The sequence below is a fragment of the Macaca nemestrina genome, chromosome 4, assembly GCF_043159975.1.
Source record: "Macaca nemestrina isolate mMacNem1 chromosome 4, mMacNem.hap1, whole genome shotgun sequence".
NCBI lineage: Eukaryota > Metazoa > Chordata > Mammalia > Primates > Cercopithecidae > Macaca > Macaca nemestrina.
In genome coordinates this window covers 27,630,576-27,645,653 of record NC_092128.1, presented here as the reverse complement: position 1 = coordinate 27,645,653, position 15,078 = coordinate 27,630,576, and the positions used below count along the sequence as shown (strand labels likewise).

General features: G+C 38.7%; 1 protein-coding gene and 1 long non-coding RNA gene across 5 annotated transcripts in view; one reads left to right on the top strand and one right to left on the bottom strand.

The window, feature by feature from the left end:
- LOC105471375 (muskelin 1) overlaps nt 1-7,109 on the top strand; it is a 380,915-nt gene extending 373,806 nt beyond the window's left edge. For all 4 annotated transcript variants that reach the window (XM_011723823.2, XM_071093953.1, XM_011723822.3 and 1 more), the window contains one exon: nt 1,702-7,109. In XM_011723823.2, the coding sequence (XP_011722125.1) occupies nt 1,702-1,823 (122 nt within the window). In that variant the 3' untranslated portion in view covers nt 1,824-7,109. The remainder of the gene's footprint in view (nt 1-1,701) is intronic.
- A 2,478-nt stretch (nt 7,110-9,587) lies between these two features.
- Nucleotides 9,588-14,792, bottom strand: LOC139362474 (uncharacterized). Its single transcript, XR_011621590.1, has 2 exons — nt 14,527-14,792; nt 9,588-12,960 (listed from the first exon to the last, which is right to left on the bottom strand). It is a non-coding gene; the product is annotated as an uncharacterized lncRNA (long non-coding RNA).
- Between the last annotated feature and the right edge of the window lie 286 nt (nt 14,793-15,078).

The window sequence follows — 15,078 nt, the reverse complement described above, 5'->3', positions numbered from 1 at the left end:
AAAAAGTGACTGAAAAATGACTGGTATTATTGGGACATCAATGTTAAATTTCATGAATTTAATATATATTGATTAAGTTAATGTTCTTATTCTTAGCTGAAATTAGTTTGAGCATATAGGGGGCAAAGCTGTCTAAAACTTACTCCCAAATAGTTCTGCAAAAAGATTTTCAGTGGGGTACACACACAGGGAAAGAGAGAGGGAGAACGTATTTGGTGAAACTTTTAACAATTGATGAGATGAATCTAAGTGAAGGCTATATGGGGTGTTCATTGCACAATTCTTGAAACTTTTGTGTGGGTTTGAAATTTTTCAAAATAAAAAGTTGAAAAAGAAACAATTTGAAAATTTTTTTAAAAAAAGCATAAAATAGAAAGGAAGACTCTTATCTCACCGCAGAGATAACCTTTGTTAATATGTTGGAGTATTTCTTTCCATTCATTTCCATGATCCGATAGTGGGCTTTGTTAAACTCAAGCTCATCTCAAGTAAACATTTTCCTCAAACTTAAAACAGTGTATTTTTAAAAAATAAAAAGGAATGTGCTGTTCTTGAGGCATTGTTTATGTTCCTTCCAGGAAAGGGGTATCCTTGGCAATGTTATGGTCTATTCCTGTTCTACAAGATTAAAACAGATTGGACCTAAAATGGTTCTCTAAGTTGAATGAAAAGCAGTCTGATCTGAAGTCGCCTTCACTGAACACCATGGCATATATAACTCTTGATGGCTCTGTTTCTGTTTCTCATGGCACTCAGCAGTGCTCTCATGTCTCAGCTATTTCAGGAATAGGGGAAATTATTTATTTTATTTTATCACTTAAATATCTCGTTTGTATGTAAGAAATCTGAAGCAGCTGAGATAAACCACTTGATGAAGACAGCATCTCACTGAATGTTCCTTTAGCTGGAATGAACTTGATCGTTGAATGTTTATTAGAGGTTAGGGGAAAAATCCTTTAGTTTAACAGTCCCTACCTTTTAAAAATGTCATGCGCTTTCTAATATTTATCAGGATAGAAGTAGTTTATTGCCCTATTCCTCACATAATGTGTGCCTAGCATAGGGCCTGGTACATAGTAGCATAAAGGTATAGTGTTTATTACGCGCAGGTACCGTTCTATATATTGTACATGTATCTCTTTCCCTCAGTCATCTGTGTTATCACTCAGTTCTCTGAGACTACCTCCAGCTGTCTCCGAGACATTAATGATTTTAGACTAATTTCTAAAGACCTTTCATTTTGATTTTATTATATTTTTATTACCAAAAAACTTCTTAGTGGTTCAGAAGCATTAACAAGTCAGAAAAGACAAGTGGAATTTCCTCAGTGGACCAGCAGAGGAAAGACCTTGTAAGGAAGAGAAGAAAGATCAATATTATTTAGTAACTGAATTGCCAGTCCTTCTGCTAGACGTTTTTCATGTAACTGCATTTAATCTGCATGATAACTGGATGAAGTAAACAGGATTGTCACATATTTACAGCTGAGGAAGCAAAGTCTGAAAGCCAGAAAGTCTGATTAATTTACCTAAGGTCACACCACAGCCAGGTAGTGGAACTGGGGTCAGATCAGTAGTGTCTGCCTGGTTTTGAAGCCTGATTTGATTTCTCCATTATAAAATACATTGCTGCTGGTCTCAACTAGTTTTTCTGTTACATGTTTTAAACACAATGGATGTTTCTTTGTATCTTCTTCACCAGGCTTTTCTGATGTGGATCACACCTATGCTCAAAGAACTCAGCTCTTTGACACCTTAGTAAATTTCTTTCCTGACAGCATGACTCCACCTAAAGGCAACCTGGTAGACCTCATCACACTGTAACTGAAGAGTCACTGGACACAGAAATGGAAAACAGGAGTCGATTTTCCATCTTTTGGATTGCAGCTCCATTGACTGACAGTAAAGCTGCAGTGATTGAGGACTGCACCAGAGTTTTGAAGGGATCTTAACCATCACAAGTTTTTACCCTCTTCCTTCATGCCTGACCTCAACCCTGCTCTCCTCATCTTATTCCTAAATTAGGCTAATAAAGTGAAATTGGTATACTTTCCAGTTAAATATATATATATATTTTTCTTACTTTATCTTTTAAGAATTAATGAGTATAAAAGAAAAATTAGGCAGTTTACCCTTTCAGATTTTTATTTTTTTTTTTTAATTGGGGGAAATAAGCACTATTAACAGATTCGGCACTACAAGTATTTTGAATGTTGTTGCTGTTGGTCATTTGACCTGCCTTCTCCCTTCCCATTTCACTTCACCTCCCATCACACAACTGCGTGTAAGTGGTGTCACTTGTTTACCTCTTTACTTCATTCTTAACAAGTGTATAGTTCTCTAGGACAGTTGATGTATGTTAAGGTGATATCTGTGTCTGTGTTGACTTGTTTTGTGTTACGTTAAACAGTAGGCAGAACTGAGGTCTCAAGTTTGCACTCTTGGCCATAAAACTAAACATGAAACCTGAGATTGACCCTAGCACCTATCTGAGATTGGTATATAATATTTCTGTAATGATATATTTTATAGTAGATATTACAGTAGCATCTGACTTTGAGTCACAGAAACCTTAAACTGAGGAGACAATAGTTCAGAACCTTTAAGAGCCATTCTAAAAATGACCAGCAGGAGGGATCGAGTAGTGAATAATATCTTCATAGCAATTTTAGGAGAAAATGACTCTTTCGTCCAGACGAGCTCTGCAGAACCAGGGCTCCCGTTTCTCTTGTGCTGTCTCTGTAGTATTTTCATTTGAGAGAGGAGGCTGGGTTTCCAGAGCTTTGCTTTCATTTATTTTTATACACATTGTCTCTCTATATCTGCTTGTGGATATTGATATTTTAAAGAGAAATGGTTTGTGGTTGTCCAGTGGTATACAACTGACAGGCATTTCATTAAGCACATAGACCAGACTTTGTGAACAGTTCAAATATTTTTTCATTAAAAAACAAGGTATAGCAGATGCACTTTTCCACAGGTCAATTTTTTTTTTGTGAGAGAGAGAGGTACATGTCTTCTGAGAAGGTGCTGTGGAATGCAATGTGGGGAACCTGCATCTGGCTAGTGCTTACATTTGCTCAAAAACCATGTTGTGTGAAGCTGACCGCCACCATGCTAAAGCAGACTCGTATTAAAGAAATGTTGGTCGATCCAGTGGCTCTTAAGAGTGAATAGCTTTATGGAATCAAGTATGTCCCTGAGTAGCAAGATTAGGCCTCACCAAAGAAGAAATTAACCTGCAGTTTCAAAAAGTGTCATGTATAGGAATGAAACATTGAGGTCCCACTTTATTCTGTCTTTAGTACATGGTTTTACTTCTTTTGGGGATTGATGGGAATGTATTTTTGTTAGTTCTAGGCTTGAATCATGGGCTCCTTGGCTTTCCTAGCATCCCAAAGCAGTCAACAGTGATTTCTTAAGCAATTTGATCTGTACCTTTACTTGTGAAGGGTATGCTATATAATTCAGCAAGTACCAACTTGTGTAGCTGCAGAATAACCAAGTGGCTATCCAGTCAAGCAAATACAGTTTACTTACATACTTGAACAGTTTCATAAAATGATTCCCCTGAGTGACACAAGAACATAAAATGTTAATATCACTAATATAGCCTGTTAAATCTTTTGGGAGACAGGTGAAAATCAGAAGATTGACAAGGAAGAACTTGAACTTGCTAAGACTTCCTAAATTTAAAAGCTCTAGTTTTGCTTAGTATGAATTCTGGCACTTTAAAAAGATTAAGCAAGCGAAATCCTCCTGCCCTCCACCATTTATTTTTACAGTGCTTCTTTGTAATTGTTTTCATCAGTTCCTTAAATGTTACTTGGAGGAAACTAAGTTCTTGACCTCAGTAATTTTATTTTTGTTTTTCCCTAATTGCTTCCCTACTAGTTTTTTTGGAAAACATATTTGTTTTAATTTCATCTTTCCTCACTTTATTTAGGTAAAATTTTCCCCCTTCATTTCTGGAATTTTTTGCTCACCACCATGTTTAAATGGGGTTGAATCATAGCGAGCCATTTGCTCTTGCCAAAGTGAGATAGATGTACTGAGGAGATAATTGAAAAGTCAGACACAGTACTGTGGGGCTTTAATGGGAGCACTGCTGGAAATGATTGCAGAGAATGTAGTGCTTCATATATCCATGACCAAGATTGACATGTTGCTCACAAGATGTCACTATTTAGTGAGGACCCACATGTATTTCCAAGAATTCCAGCATAGACTATAATTTAAATAATCGAATTTGGTATTTAGGTACACTGTTTATATAGCCAAGTGTATATGCTTTACTACCTAACAATTATTTCATTCTAGCCTAGGTGAATCCCTAATTGAAACACCTGGCTAACACTTTAGACACATGAATTAAGTGGGATACGGTTTGCTCATTTGTATTATCTCCAACTTCAACCTCAGTCTTCCTTTTTCCTAGTATAATACGTTATTTTCAACCAGAAATTAAACTAGATATCCAACATTATTTTCAGTGCTTGTACTTCATGAGAAATAATCTGATTTTCAAGATACCTCTTAAGTGCATTTGCATTTTATTTTGGTAATGGCAGAGACCTCATGTGGCCAGTTTGATTGATTCAAGAATATATCACTCTTATTCAAACAAAGGAATTCAGACTTGAATGCCTACCTCTGTGCTGAAGCTGACAGACAGTATTAACTCTTATCAAGGCCATCTTTTAGACCTGATTTTCATTTATATGAAAACAGACCTGTCCATGTCTAATAAGTAAAAACTGATAGAATACATTAAAAAGTCACTGGCTTATCATAGAAAAGTTTGATGGGTTTAGAGCTCAGTGATTTAAGCTGCTAAAACTGCATTCTTGGGCAAAGTATGTATATTGTATATAAATAGTTGGCAGCTTATTCCAGTTGGTCTCTTCACATCTGCTTTTACAGTGCTATGTAGAGATACATTAACAGAGGTATAATAAAACAGTGTTTTAAAATCTAGCCTGTAAACAAAAGCTAGTTTGAGGCACCCAAGCATTTAGTGAGAGATAAGCACGAATGCTTAATGGATCAAAAAAGCACTTAGGAGTATGTTCCTGATTTTATTCTCTAAATTATACTCAATTTCATGGTAATTACATGAAGAAGTACCTACAATTATTCTTAACACTACATGGAATTCACTGGGTAATTGTGGGTCACTTATTTCCTGAAAGTCACGTGAAATCCTTAGCTGGTTGAATGTTGCACAGTATTTGTGTGTTATGGTTTAAAGTGATTTCTGTGGGAGGGAATCATTACAACGTATATTCTAAATAAAGTCATCTAACTATTAAAAAAAAAAAAAACCCTTCCTAACCCTTCTTTTCTTAAAAATCCACATTAATCCACAATTTCATCCCTTTGCAGAAATTCTTGCCTGAATTCTCACCAAGTTTTGAATTCCTAAAATAGCCCCTGATCTAGGATGTGAAGGCTGCCCCAGAAAAAGTTTATGACTGGAGGAGTATCATAGAGGGTCTACATATGACAGATTAGATCTTTGGGCGCTTTAACACAAGAGATTTTTGTAATCCTTATTAGTCAAATAACACTGTTCTTTTGTGGTTCTAGACCCTGGCTTCTATCTCCCTGTGATTTGTTTTAATGCTGAAATGACTTGGCTATCCAAAACTTCTAGTCTAGAGGTCTGTTGGTTGAAGGTAGACATTTCCAAGTTTGTCGAAATAATATGAAGCTGACGAGCTCACATGAATGATGCTGCCCTCATTTGTTTTGGGTGAGGACTCATTACTGCAGTATGTCAATTTCTTCACCAAATGCTTTTTCTTTTTCTCAATAAATCCTGTCTTAGAGGTTCTATTTATACATGATTTTTAAAACCTTGGTTTCCTTCTATCCACCAAATACTGTGAATTGTTTTTCCATTTATTTTTCTTAGCTAATGTAACTTTATTCTTGACTTTTGTTAGCCCTAGACTTCCGAGATTTTCTGTGGCATTCTGTAGGAGCATTGTATTACTTGGGAAAAAAAGATCAAAATCATTCTGAGGCAAGTGCTCTATTATCCTTATTTATGACAAGAGAATAATGAAATTAATAAGGAATTAATAGCATTCAGATGTTGCTGTAAACATACTTGAGTCATTTTCATTTGGGGATAGTAATAATGGCTGTGGCAGCTTTAATGGAGAAACCTGTGTTGGCCTCTTTTCCTGGCATTAGGGACTCTTGTCATAGAAATATCTACGGTAAAGTACAAGTTTGATAGCAGAGCTCCTGAATTCAGCATATCATCAGAATTTCCATTTACCTTTTGTTTTTCTTTTTATTGTATTTTTTAATCTTTTTGTTTCTATTCCTACCTCTCATGAGTGGCATTGATTTTCTGCTGAAGTTAGAATTTGTGTTAAGAATTGACTTTAGCCGGGCGCGGTGGCTCAAGCCTGTAATCCCAGCACTTTGGGAGGCCGAGACGGGTGGATCACAAGGTCAGGAGATCGAGACCATCCTGGCTAACCCGGTGAAACCCCGTCTCTACTAAAAAATACAAAAAACTAGCCGGACGAGGTGGCGGGCGCCTGTAGTCCCAGCTACTCGGGAGGCTGAGGCAGGAGAATGGCGTGAACCCGGGAGGCGGAGCTTGCAGTGAGCTGAGATCCGGCCACTGCACTCCAGCCTGGGTGACAGAGCGAGACCCCGTCTCAAAAAAAAAAAAAAAAAAAAAAAGAATTGACTTTAAATTTCTGACATAGTTGAATATTAGAAATGGCTTCAATTGCCATGAAATAATTGCTTTTTGCCGGGCACGGTGGCTCACGCCTGTAATCCCAGCACTTTGGGAGGCCGAGGTGAGCAGATCATGAGGTCAGGAGATCGAGACTATCTTGGCTACCACGGTGAAACCCCGTCTCTACTAAAAATACAAAAAATTAGCTGGGCGTGGTGGCGGGCGCCTGTAGTCCCAGCTACTCGGGAGGCTGAGGCAGGAGAATGGCGTGAACCCGGGGGGGTGGAGCTTGCAGTGAGCCTAGATTGTGCCACTGTTCTCCAGCCTGGGCAACAGAGCAAACTCCGCCTCAAAAAAAAAAAAAGAAAAGAAATAATTGCTTTTCTTTTTTTTTCTCTCAAAAATAATACAGTCTTATAAATGTCTCTTCCCCTCAAGAATGTGAATTTAGGCTGGGCTTAGTGACTCACACCTGTAATCCCAGACCTTTGGGAGGGTGACACGGGAGGATTGCTTCAGCCCAGCAATTTGAGACCAGCCTGGGCAACATAGCAAGACCTCATCTGTACTTTAAAAATTTTTGTTTTTTAGCCAGGTGTGGTGGTACGTGCCTGTAGTCCCAGCTACTTGGGAGGCTGAGGTGGGAGGATCACTTGAACCCAGGAGTTTGAGGCTGCAGTGAGCTATGATTGCAACACTGCACTCCAGCCTGGGCAATAGAGCAAGACTCTGTCTCTAAAAAACAACAACAAAAAAAATGTGAATTTAGCTCCATTTTCAAATGACTAACTCTTATGCCAGTCATAGCCAGTGAAATCATCTGATGGTAGCTTCTGTAGCCCTTAACCTAAAGAGTCATTAGAGGTTATAGTAAATTAGTTTCTCTAGTGGTGCAGAGAGAAATGCCATCGGAGGAAATTATCACTGTCTTTTTTGCTAAAGTTTTGTGAGCTGGATCCTACTTAACAGCTTAAAAACACAAAAATGAAAGAGTAGTCCTAGTTTATCTTCTTAATTGGAATCGTTATTTGGAAATAAGATTTGCAGTATGCTGTCTATCCCCAAACACTGCCGAGCTTGCAGGAAAACAGAATTTAACATGGATGTTATCTGAAAGCTGTAGGGTCAACAACAAAAAAGGTGAAATGTTTAGTAGGGAACTGGACCAGTTCTAAGGTATCACTTTTAATTATAAAATAATGTCTTCCTTTTTATCTGCTTTTCAAACAGCCTCAGGGAACTATTAAACATTTGTGTGCAAGGTCTTATTTTGCTTATCTAAGGCATTTTGACTTGGAAGTATTAAACTTCAGGAACGAGCTAGAGAAGATAATGAGGGTATGTTAGAGGAGGAAAAATAGGAGCTTTTTTGCCCATGGATTTTAGAGGTCCACAAATAGAAAGGAAAAAGAAATTTCTTCATTTCTAACCCTAAAATAATTTTGTTAATGAGATGCTGGGGAAAAGACTACCAAAAGGCCTCAAAGCTCATGCTTCCAGAATATTCAGTAATTCCAAATAATCTTTGGGAAGTAGCATTTCTTGGTTAGTTACCTTTCTTCCCTTCTCCCAAATAACCGTGTGAGATCTTAAAACAGAAAATCTAGTGTTAATGGGCTCTAAATCTTAAACTAGGTGAGCAGCTTCTTATGTATAGCCAGTTCCTTGTTAAGGATCCAGCAGGAAAACCAGCCATGAAACATTTCCACATGCAGTTTGGGGGCTCCCTTGCTTATTCACTGAGTTTAAGCTCTTGCTGCAACATAGCTCTGTACCATCTGGGATGCTAGCAGTCCCAGCAGTTAGCTCAGATATCTGAGCTGTCTGCCACACAAATACCAGCCTGAGGAGATCATCATTCTTCAGTTTCATTCATTACTTAATGAATGCCAAATTAATTGGCAGGAAGAAGAAACACTCTGTGTGATATACTGAACAAGCCTGTGTGCATGATTAAGGAGCCACTCAAAAAGCCAATTTTGAGCTTTATTTCTCCTTTGTTAGCAAATCTCAAGAAAGCCTTTGTTACAGTTTAGCTCATGTCATTTGGTTGGTTTTATTTTCTAGCCCTTTAACATAGGAGGAAAATTGTCATTTCATGTATAACTTGTAAAACGTACAGAATTGAACTGATAATTAGTTTCTTTGCCTTAAATTAATTATATATCATCCCAAGGGTCTCTGTTAATTTTGCTTTGCCAAGAAATAATGAGATCTGGAAGTATTTCATAGGCCGGGCGCAGTGGCTCAAGCCTGTAATCCCAGCACTTTGGGAGGCCGAGACGGGCGGATCACAAGGTCAGGAGATCGAGACCATCCTGGCTAACCCCGTGAAACCCTGTCTCTACTAAAGAAAAATACAAAAAACTAGCCGGGCGAGGTGGCGGGTGCCTATAGGCCCAGCTACTCGGGAGGCTGAGGCAGGAGAATGGCGTGAACCCAAAAGGCAGAGCTTGCAGTGAGCTGAGATCCGGCCACTGCACTCCAGTTTGGGCGACAGAGCGAGACTCTGTCTCAAAAAAAAAAAAAAAAAGTATTTCATAATTTTGGTTTTTTCTTTAGGTCTCCTCCACATCTGTAAAGTGATTGATTAAATTAGAGGAGGCATGCAGAATAAATCCCAATCCCATTGCAACTGGCAGAGCTTTGTAAATTGAGTTACAACAAAGGAGAGGATCTTACACCATTAGAGCCATGCCATCAGGTGTTTGCAAGTGACAGCTGTAGTGTGTTGCCTCAAATAATACGAAGTTACAAGATAGCTAATACCAAGTAATTAACAACTCACTCCCAAATTTAATAATAAGATATAAGAGTCCAAAAGGTTACTTATGAGTAGTCTTCCACGGGGGAAGATAAATTTATTAAGAAGTCGTATACTGATCTTGGGATTTTTTTTTTTCCTTTCCCAGAAAAAAAAAAATGATTTTGGTGACTGATCAATTGTAAACAATTTTCTTCCTTACTTACAAATCATCCATTTAGAAAAATAAACGTGAACTTCCTTTCCTAAGCATTACAATTAGCCTGGGCAAGAGGTGTTATGATTGTCTTATTCTTTAAGCCAGTTTACTTTTTGGATTTGTGTGAAATGTCTTTTGAAAAGAAGGTAGATAGTATAGTATTAATTAACTACTTTGTATAGTCTTCTGCATAATTTAGAGTTGAAAATAATGTAACATTTTCCTGTGAACAGATTTATGTAGACATATAAATATACATATATACACATAGACACACATTTTTTAAATGCTCTTTTTAAAGAGATTTCTTGCCTTGCTCCCACTCCAAAAGCTATGTACAGTTGAGTCGTTAGCCTCAGAGGAAGAGTACGGGAAAGCAAAGATGAGGACCTCCTGTTCTTGTGTTGGTCTTGGGAACAAACCGTATTCCATCTTTCAAATACGGCATATTTCTAAACAGTTTGGGAAAGATGTTAGAATTTTTTAAAAGTCAGCTATTTTATAAATTGGAAGTACTCAGTAGTCAGAAATTAAGATCCCCTCTGATAGAGATAGATTCTCAAAACCGAAATGGGACTGAAAATTAGATTGAGAAGAAAGATACAACTTCCTCCATAGCCAATAAAATCTATCTTTCCAAGTCTGCTTATTAATGCTGTGAATCGCTCCTTCTGTTTGTGAAAACATCTCCTGGACTGGAAATGTGGTGCTGTAGCAGCCAGCTTAGCCAAAAGGTGGAGAATGTTAAATATCTTTTATGGGACTTATGATAAAATGTATTGATGTTAGTGATTGTCAAAATAGGTTTATCATTTTAAAAACTAAGAAATTACTAAGTATAAAGAAGAAAAACCAGTATTAACTAAGTGATGAGACCTCTTCATTTTATTTTCCCTGACTTATTTCCATTACCAAACATTTTAGTAAAGGCTAGAAAAGATTTAAAAAAAAAAAAAATTAACACAGCCATTCCATTGTTTTGTTTTTAACCACTTGGAGAAAGGACCAGGCTGGAAGCATTTGTCCCCACCCTTATTTATATTCCTTTGAGCATTGCCCTTTTCTAGACAGACAATCTGAAAATAATTGTGTTGATGGGTCTCTTTAAGCCTGAACTCTGGGTGTAAGATGTTATCCAGAAGCTATAGGGAGCTGCTTTGCTCAGGTCATTGGAAATTTCAACCCTAAGACTCATTTGAATTTCTAAATCCTTTATGCACCATTATGGGCATATGGAGCATATTCATACCATGAGGAGGAGTCTTTGTTTATGATGGACTTTTTAATATGGTCATAATTAAATTCACATTGAAAAAAGATGAGCTATTGTTAAAAGCCAAAAGAAAAACAGACAAAATGAACATGAAGCAAGGAGTCCATAAAACAAGAGTTCTTTACCACGTTTAAGCAAATGTCTCTCAAAAAAATTGTATTTCTCTGCACATTAGCTGAGACTCACACATTTTGCACCTCAGTATTTCAGATGAGACTCAATGTGTGGAGGAGAAAACTGCTAACTTGTTTGGTTCTACTCTAACCCCCTCTTCTGTGGCAGTGTGGGGTCAGGGCCGTATCTTAAAGTATCCACATCGTCTTAAATGGAAATCATGGGACTCTGGAAAGCTGGCATGAGCTGGTTGGAGCTTTTAAACAGAAGTGCTTTATAGGTATCAGATCTCTTCTGACATCAATTGTTAGGAATCATTGTTGGACTCTGTTGTGTTCTGCAGTCTTCCCCATTCCCCTCATGTTACTCCCTGGTTTATCTTTTATCCAATCTGTATGGACTTTTTAGGATTTTTTTTTAGTACAAATAATTTTCAGATCCCAGCTTTGGTAAATGTGTTAACTCTACTCTGTGAATAAATAAATGAGTGATCTGCTGAACAATGGCAATTGTAGAATTACGTTGTATGTAATGTACATATGGAGAAAGAATGTATTTTGTTCATTTTCTTAATAAAAAGTTATATATGGATGTTACAAGATGTCTCTTGTATTTGCTTAAGCTACTTTTGAAGTGAACCTTTAAAATGTCTTTGGACTTTACAGTTGTGTTTTTTCCCTCAGAAAGGTAAGTTTTATTTAGGCTTCCAAAAATTGAAAATGATGCGCTTTCGAAGGGCCTTTGGGTGTTTTCCTTTGAAACAGCTCTCAGATAAAGAAGTAGTGGCCATACTCACAAAGTTTCTGCGGGAAGGCTTCCACTTTTAAAGACCACTGGTAAATTATTTCATGAACCAGCCTTATTTTATTTGCCTTGTCCATTTGGACTTGTGTTCCTCTTGAAAGGGAATGTGCTTGTACAGGCTAGGAACTAGAAGAAAAGACTGAACTGAAATGGAAAATTCATTGCAGAAAAGATAGTAAAGGGAGAGAACCTAGAAGTGTTGCAAAGTTTGGGAAAATTCTTTATCCCTGTCCCCATTAAAGGGGAAAGACACTTTATGGGCCAAATCTTGAAAAACCTAAACTGAGAAATATGCCAGATAAAGGTACTGGATCACTGGGGCCGAGTGGTGGGACTCTCAGTAACGAGATCCCCTCTCTGCACTTTCCACCTCCTGGTCTGCTTTACATCTTGGCTTTGTGATCATGCATTCTGGAGTGAATTGTCAGCTGGTTTTATTCCAAACAGGGATCATTGCTTTCTCAATTTACAAATTGAATAATCCAAATGTTACTGCAGAGCTTTCATTTCTAGGGTGTCCTTTGAGTGTGGCCCTTAAGTAATGTTTCTTTGTGTTCTCAAAACAGGAAAGCATGAGGTGCAGTGATAAGGTAAGGAATTGACCTTTCCTTGGTCAGTCCTCCAGAGAATTAAAAGGATCAAAATGCAGGACAGTACCCTTGATATGTTTGTCACTACCTTCTGGTGGGAAGACAGCAGTAAGTAAAGAAACCTTGGCCCTAAACACAGATGAGAGCCAGCTGCTCCCAGGTCAAGTGCATGTGGAGACTGTACTACAGAGCTTGGAAGTTGCTGCGTTAGGGGCTTCTACCGTCTAAGGAAGACGACCGAGCACCCAATAGGGAAATGGCTGTGTGTGCCCATGCTCCCATAGCTTCTCATATAAATGACTGCCGGGTTCCTAGAAACTGGGGGAAAACATTTTCCCTGTAAATGAAAGCAACATTGGTTTATCACTAACCGTTCAGATTCTGAAGGTATTAATATGACTGGAAAGACCATCTGAGGCTTGTACAGTCCTGGCGTAAGTCTAAATCCTGGTTAATGACGTTTCTTCTTTAGCAGCACATTATGCTACATCTTCCTTTGCCTTTTACATGTCTTGGAAAGAGAAAAGCAAGAGGGGACTGGAGACTTGGGCTTTCTGGGGCATAGGGCGGTTGGGGCAGTAGAGGATGGTGCCACCATCCTTACTCTACAGCTTCACTATTGTCTTATCCTTTTTTCCTGTGGGCTTTCACCCAGCAAAAGCAGCAGCCGTCAATCATATGCTTGCCGGAGACATTCTTATTATAGGGAAGGAGAAACTACGCAGAAGTAGCCTGCCTAGCACTATGTTCGTAAGTTTTAATGGTTGGCAAACCCCGAGAGGAAGTTAGGACCCTTGGCGATGTACATAGCAGCATTGTACAGCTACCCTCTAAACTTGGGTCATAGAATGGAGAGCCCAGGAGGAATCGGGAATCCTGGCTGATATTTCCTGATGACCAATGACTTCTGCATAGCATTGTTCACAACCACACCTTCTCTGCCTCATTTCTTCTGTGAAGTAAATACTGGCAGCAGATCTTGTTTGCTGGGATCCTATTGATTTTTTTTGTTGTTGCTGTTTGTTTTTTTGGACAGGGTGTCACTCTCATGCAGGCTGGAGTGTAGTGGTATGATCGTAGCTTACTGCAGCCTCCAACTCCTGGGCTCAAGTGATCCTGCCTTAGCATCCGGAGTAGCTAGGACTGCAGGCACGTGCCAGCACAACTGGCTAATTAAAAAAAAAAAATGTAAAGATGGGATCTGGCTATGTTGCCCAGGCTGGTTTTGAATTCCTGAGCTCAAGCTATCCTCCCACCTTGACCTCCTAAAGTGCTGGGATTAAAGGCATGAGCCACCATTCCCTGCCAAGGTCTTTGAAAGCACTAGCTATCTCAGTGTTTATCACTGGTGTTAATTATGTAGCCAGTTCTATGCTTTACTTTTTTCCCTTGTATACAGAAGAAATCTGTGATTTAGGAGGGAGCTTATAGGGGAGGTTCTGAGTGACAAATCAGCATAACACATTTAAATTGACAAATGAGCATGTGTCTTGGTTGGCAGGCAGGGAGCAGGTCAATGACCTCCTCAGGAAGAGAATGGGGTCTTAGGTCTAACTTGTGGCCCATGATAAGCTATGAGTCACTCTTAGAACAGTGCACCTCGACCATGGCCAGCGTCCTGTGTGAGTTCCTTGTACTTGGACTCCTTTCTGTATCCTTGGCACCCTCTTGAAGTTAACCTCGAAATAACCCTGGCCCAGCTCTAGCCCTCTCTTCAGGGTTTAACTGCCTTTCACAACTCTCATGACAGGAAAATCATATTGTAACAGAGGTTGCATTCTAGAAATGTATTTTGCTGTTGGAACTCTGGCATTAACATGATACTAAGAAAAGAGAGTAGGACTAAAGAGCAAAAAGATAGAGAATCAAGGCCTGTGCTGACATTTAAATGGTTGTGTGATCAATCTCAAAGAGAATACTTAACCCCTGCATCTAATTTCCCGAGTGGGGACAATTCCTGTAAGATAGGTTTGTAAACCTATAGGTTTCCTATAAAATGGTTTGTAAATGGTAAGATGCTAGGCAAACAAACAGACAAGATTGTTGTCTAGCAACTAAGATTACAGACCAATTCTACCTGACAGTTTCCCTTCCGCAAGTTGGGAATGATGAAGTTTTCCCCTTCCAGTGAGGAAGCATGCAGCTGTGGATCATACCACGCTAGGAGATGGAGAAAGTCTGAATCATCTCCAGTGAGTCCTTCCCTAAACCTCTCTCTTCACTGTAGACCTGGAGGAGGGATAGGCAGAAGCCTCTTATGGCAGTAAACAGATCCGTTTATGGCAGAAACGGCCAGAACAGAGCTTGTTTGTGTGTGTGTGTGTGTGTGTGTGTGTGTATATGTGTGTGTATATATGTGTGTGTGTGTGTGTGTGTGTATATATATATATATATATATATATATATATATATATATATAGTCCCTTTGCCAGTGTTTTCATACCTGATCAGTGTTCAGCAGCCCCCTTGGAGATTTCTGATATTGGTGATTCCCAATGTATCTGAGGCAGAAGTAGAAGGAAGGAAGAGAGTGAAACATTTATACAACAACATCTTAGGGGAAAGTGAGGTCGTTTACGGTCACTAGGACAGTTTGAGTAACGTAGACTCATAACTACCTTTAGGATCC